This window comes from Cheilinus undulatus, linkage group 24 (genome assembly GCF_018320785.1).
Source record: "Cheilinus undulatus linkage group 24, ASM1832078v1, whole genome shotgun sequence".
In the NCBI taxonomy this organism is placed as follows: domain Eukaryota; kingdom Metazoa; phylum Chordata; class Actinopteri; order Labriformes; family Labridae; genus Cheilinus; species Cheilinus undulatus.
This window is the reverse complement of record NC_054888.1, coordinates 5,829,643-5,844,439: the sequence shown is the minus strand read 5'-3', so window position 1 is coordinate 5,844,439 and position 14,797 is coordinate 5,829,643. Positions and strand designations below refer to the sequence as shown.

At 38.6% G+C, this 14,797-nt stretch overlaps 1 protein-coding gene across 11 annotated transcripts in view; it reads left to right on the top strand.

The window, feature by feature from the left end:
- Positions 1-14,797, top strand: part of kcnh7 (potassium channel, voltage gated eag related subfamily H, member 7) — a 245,580-nt gene that overhangs the window by 230,055 nt on the left and 728 nt on the right. For all 11 annotated transcript variants that reach the window (XM_041781707.1, XM_041781705.1, XM_041781706.1 and 8 more), the window contains 2 exons: positions 2,699-2,858; positions 12,029-12,218. In XM_041781707.1, the coding sequence (XP_041637641.1) occupies positions 2,699-2,858; positions 12,029-12,218 (350 nt within the window). The remainder of the gene's footprint in view (positions 1-2,698; positions 2,859-12,028; positions 12,219-14,797) is intronic.

Genomic DNA, 14,797 nt, shown 5'->3' with positions numbered 1-14,797 from the left:
TTTCTTTCCTCTTGGAAATTGTGATAAACCTCACATAACATGGCTATGGTTGGTTGTTGTTTGGTCGAGTGCGGCTTCCGTCCGTACAAAGCAAATCACACGCACAGTGACCCCCACTGGTCAGGAGGTGAATCGATTCAGAGGATTTGCTGAATCGATATTGAACTGGGGAGGAAATATTGCAATGTATCGATTAATCGTTATTTTTACCCACCCCTAATTGATATTGGTCTATGTTAAGTTGAATTTATCACATATACATAAAATCAGATTTTCCTAACAGGAAACAGGCAACAAAAGATATTTTGGAAAGGCACAATGGTTTGGGACCTCTCATCCAACGTTTTATAACATGGACAAAAATTTAACTACATTTTGGTCAATTGATTACTTTAATTACCTTTGTCAATAAATAGTAATGACTACATGTAGGACATTACAGCTTTCACCAACAGTTTTTCAAACATATCTGGCTCATGAAAACAAGATGGCTAAAATCTTTAACTCAAGGCTCCAGAACAGTATTGGATAAACTAGTTAAACGTACTTGTAGTGGATGTTGTAGTGCCTGAAACTGGCACTCATGCTGCAGAAAAATGCCTGTGGATTTACAGTGCCACTGTAGGAAGCGCAGCAAAGAGTTGCATGGTCACAAGGTTTAAAATGAGCAACAGTTTAGATCACTATCACACAACTATCTCTTATTAAATTAGCCTATAACTTTAATAATTTAAGCCTTGATTAGTATACTATACCTCTTTAAATAATGCTGCTTGTTGAAATAAAGTGGCTGGTGAAAAATGTTTGTTGCTGGTAGATTTTTGAATCCTCCAACCAAAGTGGCAGGTAGAAAAAAAAGTTACATTTCTACCACGTCTGTAGGTAATAGGCTAATAGCGAAAGAAAATAGTCGTTATATTTCTGTTCTTATCACTTAATATAGATTTATAAGTTGCTAAAATTAAGTAGAAGAAGAAAATGTTAAACTATCGTCGTGTCTTGTTCATGCAAAACAGCAGTAGCAGTATGTCATTCAGGCAATACTAACCCGTTTTGATTAAGTGCTCAGTATCGATTTAAATGCAGAAGTATGTGAATACTGTATTGGAATTTTTCAAGCAACGGGTAATGATTTTAAACATGTTTTAGCTTGAAATACTGTCCAATATCATCAATCATCACCTCTTCCTGGATACTTGTTGTTATAGCTGGGTAAGGGTTAGCTAGTAGAGCTTATGTGCCAAGCTCTACTAGCTCTAGAGCTTTAAAGTTGTCACCAAAAATTTTTTATCAGTCTTTTCAGTTGCGGTTAGGTTGGAGGGCAGTAAATTGAAAGTGACTTGTCAGATTTCTCATGTTGATACTCCAGGAAGAAAAGTTTAATGTAAAAGGAAAGTGGTTACTGTGTGAATATGGTAAATGGAATATTACTTCTTATTTGCTGCCGACCATTTTCATTCATACAGTTCTTTTCATTCCCCGTCCATTCTGTCATATAAAAAGATTTAATTTTGAATGAAAGCGAAGCAGCTGCAGATGCCTTTTTTCCCCTACTATTCAAATGTTCAGTATAATAGAAATCTTTGCCTGAACACCACAAAAATGTATTCTACATGAGCATAATAACAGAGGAGCCACATTTACGGACATGAAATTTTCCTGTAAATCTTGGAGCTCGTCCTCTAAACTTCCCTCTATGATGCTAATTGGCTCAGGGATTTTTTGGTGGCTTTTCTAAATTAACTTCTAAGCCCCTGAGGAGGAATGTCACACCTATTAAAAATCCAAACAAGGATTATGTGTCATTATGGTGAAACCTAAAACCCACTCAGTAATAAAAACGTAAGAGGATTATTTCCCAGCTACCACTGCGGGGTCACCCCCTTTTGATCGTAGGTCATGACCAAATAATGGATTTACAGGCGTTATTAGGTAAAATGGTGTTTTATGACTGCATGTGCACAGTCTCATCTGTAAAGGGAATCTTTTAATTATTTCTTTAGCCAGTGTGGAAATTCGACTCTGCTGTACATCCATGTAGACAAAACCAGTTTTTGTTTCCTCCTGTGGGTTTCAGAGCCGTTTAGAGAGAGAGCTGCAGGCTTCACTGAGCAGTTTCAACACACAGAGCTGAGAAATCTTTGTTTTTACCGTCTGCCTCCTGCCTCACGTTGACCTCACATAACCTCACATCTTCTGACAGCTTAAACCCTTAAAATCACCGCACACAGCAGCACAACAATAACCTTTCCTGTGTGTTTCTGCTGCCGAGCCTGATCCTTCTCCAACACAAGCGAACTGTGTCATGTCAGCGTGTTGATTTGAAAGTAATATCCCATAATTCAGCAGCTGCAGCCTTAAGAGGATTTCTGCCCGAGTGGAGAGCAGAGTGATGTTGATTCACATAAACAGCCTGCCGATGACAACATACAGAAAGTGTCGATTTAATCTCCAGACATCACTTACAGGAAGAAGTGAGGAGAGGAATCAGAACTCTCAGGGGTCAGATGTGCGTTTCCCTCTAAAGGAGAGATGTTAGGAGTCAGGAGGCACTAAGCTGATCAAAGCTTGGTAAAGCTAAACGATGAGACGACACAACGCAGGGAGATGTTTCCCCCGAGGGCCATTTCTAATAACACACATCATTTACCCTGCATGTTTGTCTGTGTGCATGTTAACCTCTGTCTGTTCTCTACAGAGCTCCGTGCAGAGGAGTGGGTGCGCCAGCGTCCTGACGAGGCTGTGGAGGAGTCGCCCCAGTGTCAGGAGACGCCCGGAGGAGAGGAAGACAGCGACACTGACCTCACCTACGGAGAGGTGGAGCAACGGCTGGACCTGCTGCAACAACACCTCAATAGGTGAGGAGGAAACGTCTTCCTATACCAGTAATTTTCCTCATTAACATCAGAGAAAGAGCAGGTAAATCACATCGTAGGAGGTCAATATTTTCCTGACCGTGAGCGTGCAGAAGCTGATGATTTGTCCTCACTTATTTAATCCCTCTCAGGCTGTAGCTCAGATCTCATCATATCATTGTTTTAAAGGATAATATGAAAATCAGGTGGCTTTTCAATGAAGCAAAGACACCTTTAAAGGGAAACTTCAACACACTTTTGTATGTTTCCAAGAGCTCCTTTCAGTGAGGAAAAACAGCTTTTGCTGCTTCAAAGGGAGCAGTTTGAAACCTCATGACTCACCTTAAAATAAAGTATAAAACACACCCTTTTAATACCTTTATTCAAAAAACTCTGAACTCAGCAGCAATATCTTAGGAGCTGTAAGATGAAGCTCTATGGAATGAATAGTGTTTCTTTTTATTTGGAAAGTCAAAATATTTTAATTTCCATCCATTGCTTGTAACATAAATAGTATTCCAGACTTTCCTGGATTCCCATCCATTATCTGGCCTCCATTTCCTCTTTGAGGTTAAGAAGGACCGTAACTAGAAGTCTGAAAGTCTTAAAATATATGCTTTCCTGTTTTTCATATTCTTAAACAACCACTTATGTCAGCACATGAACAACAGAACCTTGTAAAAGTCAAGACTTTATACAGCTATACACCTTTCGGTCGGCTGATCTGCCTATCACGATGCTCCAATTTCTTCCACTGTTCACTGTACAGTGGGTGAATTTTTTAGTACCATAATCATTTAGATTATCATTTGACTGACTGGATAACTTGACAGGCAGACGCTACCACCAGAACGCTAGCTTTAGTGACAGGAGGTCGAGCTCAGTGGGCGGGCTCTTGTCTGCCATTAGGTTGATCCAAAGTTCGATTGAGACAGTGATTTCAATATGTAAGCCGCTGCGGATTGGCTTCCACAACTATTTGAGTCTGCCTATTGTGATCAGATGGCTGACGTCACACTGGCTTTGTCCAATTCTTTGTACAGTCTATGGTTTTTACTAAATAGTTGATAGTGGTAATTCCTGTTGTGTGTTTGTTAACATGCTATATTTTCTCCTGATAGACAAGGCCTCAAGGATGTAAACACAGATATAAAAGGGCATAATCAGTGTTGATGTGGTGTGATTTTTATAAAGTTAGGTGAGATTCAATTTCTGTTTTCTCTCTTACTTCATCTTTATGGTCATATAACTATTGATACATCTATCTGAAATAATTGAGCACACATATTCTGATATTCTGACTCTGACATCAGGTTGTCCTGAAAAACAGATGGCTATGACTTGATTGTGCTTACGAGGGTTGAGGTTCTACATGCAGTTTGGCATAAAAAATACACCTAGACTAAAAGTCGCAAAAATGGAATGATGTTGGAAGGGAAGAAGTTGGCTGGCTAAGCCATGAAACCAGAGTTTGGGTCTAACTCCACGTGTTCTGCAGGCAGAAAACATGCTCAGATACAGTGATGTACGCCAGGCTGGAAGTGCCATATTTTAACTGTTTGTTGGTGAAGCTTGTGGAGTGTCTGTCTGAAAAAAAAAAAAACGCAACTGAAGACCACAAGTGAGCAGCAGAGGTGGGAAGAGTGGCTCGAGGGCTGAGTCTGAACTTCTTAACCCAGGCAACTTAACTGTAAGCTAAAGCTGAAAGTACTGTACTGGAAAGTAGCAGGAGTGAAACTCCACATGGTGAAAACAGATGTTACTAAAGAAGTACACAGCTGCAAAGACTTGGCATGTCTTGGACTTTGTTGAACACAATGGGAGATAGTTTTTCAGTGTTTTTTTTTTAATTTTTATTTAGTCAGTTCTTTGTGCTCAGATGTCTAGATTTAGACCCTAACTGATCAACAGTACGAGAACATTTTCATATACATGGGTTTTCATCTGGTGCTCTGAAGGTTTATTTACTCTAGACATGATTGTTTTAGCTCCCCCGCCCTCTCCTCTGCTGGTCTGCCTTCACAATAGTAACATCGTTCCATGCCCATACTTACATACATTTACAGTCTGTTATAGTTAGTGGCAATATGAAAATCTGCCAAGAAGGGAAAAGAAGAAGAGTCTGTTTATGTAAACAATGGAGTCCATCTTGCTACTCTGGATTTTATTGATTGTTTTTGAGACACCAGCGAGGACTCTCCTCCTGTTTTCACCTCTACTGTACAGCTCACAGGATGAAATAGATTTGTGCTGTGTGAATACGGTTTCTTTTTAAAGAGACAGGAGACGTTTAATATTGCCTTTACAGCTCTATTCACTGACGAGTATCCCTGTAACTGGAGGTAGTTTTATTCACACATGGATCTTCAAGCTTCAAGTCCTGCATGCTTGTGGTTTGGTTTGAAATTAGCACCAGCCAAACACTTGTGTTTTTGTGAAATGGCAGGTGAATTTACGCAACGTACCAGCCATGGTGGCTGGAAAATAAATGTAATGCAAAATAGTGATAAGAGACAGAAAACAGTGTCATTTGAATCATATTCTTTTACTTTTTCTGTTTTAATTTTTAAGAGCACAGCCACAGTTCCCACAGTCCACTGTTGAATTATCTTGTGTTATTAGCTATTTCACTAGATGTCAGTGTTGTTATTTTATACTGGCTCTAGGTGTAGGCTCTAGGGTTCAGTACTCACATATGCAAAATGCCTTGTCGTATTTTACATCCACACTGGACGCTGTTTGAGGATTAACGGCAGTTAGCATACATTATTTTTTAGCATCTGTGGCAAACATTGGATTAAAAATGCTTCTCAGTGATTGGTTAACATCAGAGAAAATATCATAAATGTCTACTATTTAAGATCAACCTTATGTCTCTGTAGTACAACCAACACGACGACACAAATTAAGTTAGAACTGAACTAGTTTCAACATAGAGTTTTGTGTGAACTTTATACCAGAACATAAGCCAGAGATTATGTATAGCTGGTTCAACAAGCTGCAGGGCCCCTGATGTGAAACCACTGGTGTGAATTTTACTGTAATTGATAGTTAAAGGTCCAATTCCATCTCTATTGTCAAAGGATGCTGATGCTGACTTTATAAAGCCAGTTTGCATCCTTTTGGCAAATCTGCATTTCTGCAGAATTAATCATACATTTATTGCACACTTGGTGTCATACAGGATGTCACTTTCTCTCCCAGTTTAAATGTAAATAAAAAAAAAAAAAGGTTTGTGCAACCCTCCCAATGTTGAAGAAAGGGAATAAACCATCATTTAAGTGATGGGGAAAAATTTGTAAGCGGCAACATGTGGTCAGTCACTTCAGTGGGAATATGAAACACTCTTGTAGAGTTGTTTTTGTTTTTTTTCAAGATGAATATTTTCAGAGGATTAACAATAATGTCCTTCTGACAGAAGAAGGCTTTTTGTCTTAATTTAACTGAGGATATTGTTCCCAAGCAATGTGGAGTGTCCTGATAGTGTGTCCCTTTTCTCAAAGACTGCTCCTTCTCTCCTGATGTCCTTATTTCAGGACTGGGCTGGTCAGTCGAGGCTAAAGACTACTAGTTAGAAAATGCAGTCTGATTTAATGCTAGGCAATTATGTGAATGTAAGACATGACTGGATGTATACTAGACCAGCCAGTTGTGTCGTTTTCAGTTGAGTTGCATTGTTGGAAATGAGAGCAGAGGAAAAGAAGTAGTTAATGAATGTAAAGCTTTTTGTTTTAAAACTCACTTATGATTAAAACTTGATGCTCCTGACCTTTAGATGACTACAGACCCACACAGAGATCCTGTTTGAATCATTTTTCATCCCAGGTTCCTAATACTTCTTTGTTTTTACCCAGTCATCTTTCTGAACTCGCTGCACAAACCCCCGCGATTTGCCCTATAATTAGCCAGAAAGAGGAAAAAACTCACACAGAGACATTTTAGACCAGACACCCGCTGTTGCTGTGTTCAAGCAGGGAGCGAACAGTGTGAGCAGCACGTGTGATTCTCGGCTGGTGCACTGATACAGATGAGGGGGAGGCAGACAGGCAGCGGCTGTCTATTTATAGCACGCAGCCACGAGATGCAGACACATTGCAAAGACTCTTCAGCGTCATCAGGAGAGGTCAGGATTGTGGATTTCAGGGAGAAGCTGCAGAGTTTTGGTGCAGTTATGGAGGAAAAAGGTGCCACAGCAGGTCATCGTTCATCCATTTACTTCACATTTGAGCAGCGTTTATCAGAGGCTGCAGGTACACCTGCTGCACCAGCAGCCCTCATTTCACAGCATCACGCTGCAGCCAAAGTGTTTATTTGCTCTTATTGTCCTCTAAAGAGACAAACAGGCACCTGGCACAGGGACAGAGGCTTCCCTCCTCACACTGGGGACTCTCTGCCAGCTCTGTTTGCTCTCTCTGTCTCTTCTTTATTTTGCTGATGGACTTTAAAAACAGGAGTGTGTAGAAAAAGCGGTGATTTATGACTCCCCATGCTGTGATGTAACTTACTGCATGATGTGATGACACACCGTGCAGGTGTTTAGTATTCTCCTACCTGTTCAACACAAACTTCTTTGAGATATCAAAGACTTTTGAAGTTTTTGTCTTTGGCCAGCTTTCAAAAGATTCGTGCATTAATTGCTCAGCACTGAGTTGCACCAGCAATGAGAAGTTCAAACATAGCCTCGTTTGAAAGCGTTGTCTAATTTTGGACATTTAAGGCCTCAAACCAAGTGAGGTAGTTCCAACAGACGTTGAAAATCAAGTCTTACACCTGGTGCATAGTCTTAAACCTTAGTTGTCATTGTGTGTTGTTTTGTAAAGTGTAATAACTTTGAGGAAAGAGAGGGTTATACATCTGCAGTCTTTCTCTGTAATAAATTTTAAGCCCTGGAAATACATGATAATTGTTTTGTTGTTTTCCCATAAGTGGAGCTAACTGAATCTTTTGTGAGATTACCAAACATTTTAGTGGACAATTTCACCTCTGGACTTTATTATTGTGATTTAACATAAGCCTTAGATGAAGGCTGTAGACTTCAGTTCCCAACTAATCATCAATAGGTTTTCCTTTAGGAAACCATACCTTCACCAGACAAACAGTTTGTTAAAAAGGGCTGAACATTTTTTAAAATGTAACACATGATGATACGATTAGATTTGATATGATATAATACAATACAATCCTATCTGATATGATAAGTTAATCAATTAATTTTCTTCTTCTTCTTTGCTACCAGATAACAGCAGCGTTGTTCACAACACAGAGGGTGACTCTGATCAGAAAGGATGGCTTTGGCCTTCCTTGTGACCAGTGTTGTGTTAACGCTGTACTCAGAATACTTTTTTTGTTGTAACAAGTAACGTAACACATCAGTTTTAGAACTCAAGTGATCCATTACTTTATCCATAAAAGAAAAATCCCAAATTCTCTTTTCTGGCAAAAAAAGGGAGTGGAAGAAAATCAGAAGCCCCTAAAGCATCTGCACTGTTTATCCTCTATTTCCTGTATGCACGTCGGTACGTAGCTCCGCGCTAGGGGAACGTAAACTCACACGCACATGGCTAGCTTATTGAGCAGGTGATTACACTGTGGAATTATCCTTATCATGTTGGATCTATGGATGAAGGAGATAAGATCAGCATCATGGCAAAACATACATTTAAAAGCTCCTGTTTTGTTTTCATTAAATCAGCTGGGTTTTATAAAGAACGGCTATAACGTACAGCGATTGTGTGATTCTGTAGGTTCGTTTGTTGTCAGACTGTGAGCACATTGAAGAGCTGTAAAGTTTTTACTCAAGTTAGTGGTTTGTCAGGCTGTAGAGCAGCATTACTCAAACCTGCTCAACCAAAGAGCCAAATTGTTGAAAAAAAAAAAAACTTTGAAAGAGCCACAATCTAAGTGGTGAAAAGGAGCGAAAATGAGTTGAAGTGCCAATAAAATTAAGCTTAAGTGGCAAAAATGGATTAAAAGGGGCAAAATAGGCATAAAATTACAAAAACTGGGTTAAAAATGTCAAAAATGGATGACAAAATATGAGTTACAGGTGGCAAAAATGGTCTGAAAGCTGTAAAAACAGCAAAAATGAGTGAAAAATGACTTAAATGGGCAAAAGGCAGCAAGAAGCGCAAAAATGGGTAAAAAAAAAGTGGCATTCAATGGCAAAAGGCAGCTTAAATGGGCGAGAAGTGGCAAAAATTTGCAAGAAAGGGGGCAGAATTGCAAATAGCTAAAAACAACATAACAGGGGCAAAAACTGATAAAAAAAAGGGCCAAAAAAAGGATAAAAGTTGCATAAAGAAGTGGCAAAAATGAGCTTAAAAAGAAACAAAATGGATTAAAAGTGGCAAGAAAAAGAAAAAAAAGGGAAAAAGGGGGGGAAGTTCCAAGTAAGGGCAATGGAAATATACAGACAAAAAAATAAAGGCTGAAAATTAAAGCCAGCAGCACAAGAGTGGGCAACAAACTAATTAATATAGCTTGCAATGGATAATTTCTGAGGTCAGAGTTTACCTTTTTTTTTTTTTTTTTTTTGAACAAAGTTTATTTATGAATTTTTTCAGTACATTTCCAACAGCTTACAATGGTTCCACAGTAGTGTTAAGTGAAAAAATTCCCCACCCCCCAACGCTGATAGCATCCAGAAAGAGTATAACTTGATGTTTTAAGATACAAGGACGAGTTATCTTAGATAAATAAATGAATTTTAAAAAAAAAGATAAAATAAGTTACATAAACGAATAAGAACACAAAAAGGACATAGATAAAGTAAAAAATGTGTGTAGTAACAAGTGCTCGGGGGTCTAAAGCAGAACATCTCACACTCCAGGGCAGAAACAGCATTTAAATACACAAGAGAAAGGAGCAATGACATATGGACTAGAGGAACATTTCAGGGATCTTTCCAGTTGTTTCTTTCAGAGCTTCTTATTACGTACATGAACACCAAGGTTATTCATCCACAAAGTTATCAGAGCTTAAAACATCGACATTACTCAGAAAAGGCTGCCATATCATTGAGAATTTGTCAGATGACCCCCTGGGTACCTAATCTTCTCTAATTTAATAAAATGAAGCATGTCTCTGACCCACTGTCTGAATGTTGGAGGGTTACAGTCTTTCCATCTAATCAAAATCTGTCGTCTGGCTATAAATGTGGTGAAGGACAGGAGATTTTGAGTATTTACTCACAACTAGATTTTGTGTCAGCAGCTTTGGTCCAGTGCAGTCGATGGAAAATTTTGAACTGCATAACAGTATGTTTCATACATATTAGGGTTGACCTTTTTTAAGGTTTTCTGGGTGAAAAATATTTCAAATGAAGACATAGAAGAGCCACAAATCATCACAAAAGAGCTACACGTTGAGTATCGCTGCTGTAGAGTCACAGATTAGGGGCCGTAAATTAGGCTGTACAGTAGCAGTCTATACCTTCAAAGGTGGGCGTGCCTTTTTTTTTTTTTTTTTTTACAGAAGTGGTTCAAACACTTCTGTGAACAGGAGAATCTCACCTTTCTCTTCCACTCACTTGCCGTCCCATGTAGTTCACAGTTAAGAGTTAAAGGGCCAATAAGAGAGCAATGGGTGTATGTTGTCACCTCTCCAATGTGCGTAATTGGATGAATCCTTTGTCTGTCAACTTCTCCCAACCAGTTAACAGACAAAAGATTCCCAAAGGCCCTCCCTATCCCCGTCACAGTTTTTCACGGGTAAAGGTGTGGGACAGGAGTAAGAGGAGAGAATTAGACCTGTTGATCTCTGATGATGGTGAAGGGTTTGAATGTTGCAGAAGCCTTGGAACAAACACTGAGAAGTAGTGATGAAGATGACAGCTTCATTTTGGCATTTTACCATTTTACCTATTATTTTATTCATCTTCCAGCACTTTTGTGAAGCTAAGACTTGGGTAAATCTGTTTCAATCACCAAAACAATTCGTCCACATGAGTGAAGGTGGTTTTCACAGAAGATGAACATTTTTAAAGATTGAATTTCAAAATTCAGCATTTGGGCTAAAATAGCTCATTGCAAAGTCATCTGGGACAAAAATATATCCATAAAGCTGTGATTTTCTTGAAAATTCTGATATAAAACACTTGGGTATTGTGTTGAAACTACCTTTAAAAGGTGAATTAAAAAAATATAAAATCAAGGAAATACCCTTAGACCTCAGAGGGTTAAGAAGTGATACGATGACTGAATCATTGGTGAGCTTCACAGTATGTCTGCTCATTTTGATTTTGTCACTATTGTGTATAAAATAAACATCTGGTACAAATTAAAATTTTATTGTCAGACATTTACTGCTAAGATTATTGCAGATTTTAATGCAGATTTTTCTGTACAAATTAGCTTTTTTGCTGCAAAATCAGCTGCAATCCTCTCAATCTTTCCTTGAGCTGTACTCTACATAAACAGCCTGAGGTAAGGATAAAGCTCCCCCTAGTGTTTGGTTTTAATATCAACCCATCATCCAGTGTGTGCTGGGTCTCTGCTCTGAATATGAAATGTGAAATGAGTAAATACATTTTCAAACAGTTTCCCATGAGGTTAATCTTATTTTCAAACACTGAACATAAATCTACGAGGTGTCTCTGTGGCGTTATTTGTTCTTGGGAAAGTAGGGCGAACGATAATATCTGTCTTTACATCATTTATAGTTCTATCAGTGATGAGATGAAAATTATTGATCCCTGTGGTGAAACCAGGTCACTGCAGAAACAAGACAAATGAAGAACAAACACGCTACAACACCTGCTCTGCAAAACAAGCTGCAGTCAGGCTGCTCTGATGTGACAGTGAATATTTCACAGTGGGAGGTTTAGAGGACGGCTTTAATCATTATTGGTATTGATCTGCATCATTAGGCTTATAATCATTAACTGTTAGAGCTCCAACAACAGATCAAACCCAAATTACAGACGTGAAAACAGCCACGCCTGATTTATTTGTCCAACTTAGATCTTATACTGCATCATTGTTTGTCATCAGTATGCAAACCTGTATTGATTAGAAGCTCAGAGGATTTATCAATCAATACTCAGGGCTCATTTACTAAATAATCGTCTTCTTCATGCAAAGGAGCACAACAGCACTTCATTTCCTGCAGACATCCAGAGATATTTGTCAGTATTTCCCATTTTTTAAATATTTTTATTATCATGTTTCAATCAGACTGGAGTCCCAGATGACGGCAGACATCCAGGCCATCCTTCAGCTCCTCCAGAGGCAGACCACCGCCGGACCCCCTGCCTACAGCACCGTCACCTCCAGCCCTGAGTACCAGAGGCCGGCCATCAGGGTCCAGCCGGTGTCCACCATGCAGCCGGAGCTCAGCCTTGCTCCACCTCCACCTCGGCCGCAGGTACTGTTTACTCGCTCTGATTAGGCAGGGAGGAGCTGGTTAACACCGCAAACACACGCCGCTGTTTAAATATCTCTGAAACGGTAACGACTCCTAGGAAATGACTGACACTGAGCGTGTAAGTGTAGCAGTAAAAGTCTTTAAACTAGAGAACAGTCTGCCTCTTTGTGCCTGAAGAACATTAACCCTTTAAAGCCAACTGTATCATATTTGATACACGATTTTGTGAGACCTCTGTCTAATGCAGTGGTTCTCAACCTTTTCAGCCCGTGACCCCCAAAATAAAGGTGTCAGAGACAGTGGACCCCCAAGGTACCTGAAGGTGGCTGAACTTAGCCATGTACATTCAAGAATAGTCATGTGCAGACAAGGCCGTCCATTAGGGGGGAAATGGGAGAGCTTTCTGGGGCCCAGCCAAACCAGGGCCAGCACAATCATGGTCCATTGTAAAGTTAAGCTGTGGTATTTTAGATTTTACCTGAATAATAACCTCCCTTGTGAAAGAGACAAATTTTATTTCATTTGTTTATTAAGTTAAAAATGTAAGTCCTTTTGTTAAAAACAGAATTAAAATACATTAATAGTGGCAGAAAATGGTGGAAAAGGGGGTGAAATTGGATTTAAAAGTAGCAGAAATGGATTAGAAATGCCAAAAATTAGATTGAAAATGGTAAAATAACCCCCCAAAAAAGCCAAAAATGGATTAAAGTGGCAGAAACTGGTATATTAAGTGTTAAAAGGGAATTCAAAAGTGGCTGAAATAGCATTAAAATGGCAAATATAGGTGCAAATTTAGTGAAATGTGATGAAAATTTATATAAACTGGCTAAAAAGGGTTAGCTTAGGCAGAAATGGGCTTAAATTGTGAAATGTAAAGGGTTAGTAGTAGCAATAATGTGTCAACAGAGCCAACAATTAGGCAGAGTTGCAAGATTTGGTTGAAAAGAAGCAAAACAAGGCAGAAAAAGATGTGAAAACGGTTTAAAATTGAGAAAAAAATGGTTTTAAATGTGTTAAAATTGTTCAAATTGGTGGGAAAAAAGTGATAAAAATGGGTAAATGTAGGTAAAATTGCTGTGAAGCGGCAACAGTGTAATTTTAAAAATGTTATTAGTTTTTTTTTTTAGGGCATCTGGGGACCCCCTTTTCAGTGTCTCGCAACACCCAATGGGATCCCCACCCCAACATTGAAAACTTAGTCTAATCAGCAGGGTCAGTAAGGTCCTTAAAAACTTTTTGGATAAAATCTGATAAATGGTTAAAAAAAAAAAAAAAAAAAAAAAATGCCTTCCAGGTGATTATTAATAGCCAGAAATACCTTATGCATCAAATGTGATAGAAAAAATATATGTTAAATATTATGGCAATTTTTGTTTTTGGTTTCAGTAGAAGGTTAAAAAACATCTTTTTTTCCAAAAAAAAAAAGAGAATTTTCTGACTATTATTCGAGGTTTGAGGCTTTAAAGGGTTAAAGAATTCTGCATATGTGCAGTCACAATTAGGGCTGATCGATTTGCAAAAATAATCATTTTGTGATTTTTTTTCTCCAATATTGCAACTGCGATTTAGTATGCGATTATTATTAGGCTCCTCAAATTATGCATTTTTCAACAAATTCAAGCAATAAATCAGTCTACATTATAACCTACAATCAGTCAGGAACATTCATCATACATTTAACATTTTATTACAAATGGATAGGCCGTTTTACTTGGCAGAGAAGGCTCTGCTCTAAAGATGCTACCTGGGTTAGTTTAGCAGCATGCTTTGATTTTCCAGGGCTAGAAACCCCCATACGGATAAATACATGAATGACAATGTGTGTTGTGAAAAATGAAATTATTTCAGAGGCAATTAATCATGGTAGCATGAATCTGAATATGAGGGTGCAACAAGCGACAAGAGGAGGCTGGGGTGGAGGAGGTGAAGCTGGCTCGCCTGCTGCTAGAAGAGAATGAGCTAGTTATTATCATATACTCATATTGAAAATGGATACCAGTTACTTTATTGAAGGATATTAATATTTTTATGTCAATCAAAACAAAACGTACTACATGAATGAAATGCTAAAGCAGGCTTTTACCTTGAAAGGCAAAAACTGGAAGTGTAATCGTACACTGTTGATCTTGACATTATTGTACCATGTGGAAACAAAAAGCTTCACAAATAGAAGTTTGGAGAACAACTTTATTAAACACATTTCAGCTTGTGGCCTTCATCAGGGGTGCCACACAGATTGCATTCATATTCATTTTCCTGTCTATGTTGACCGCTAACTGTTTGTGGTGTGCAGAAAAAAAAGGCGAGACATGTTTATAATCACCAGGAGGTAGTTTCAGTCTATTCTTAATGCATAAACTCAAGTATTTTACTTCAAATGTAACTGATATTGTCCAGAATTTGACTGAAAACAGAAAATCTATTCATACAACCAAAGCAATTTCAAAGTTTAACAATCTAACTGCAGTTACCTTCATTAATCCATAAAAGTGCAGAGCATTTGGCCACATTATCTGCAGAAGTTATAAACCATTTAGTGAGGAGTTGTCCTAAATTAACAGTCTGGTGCTCACAGGAAC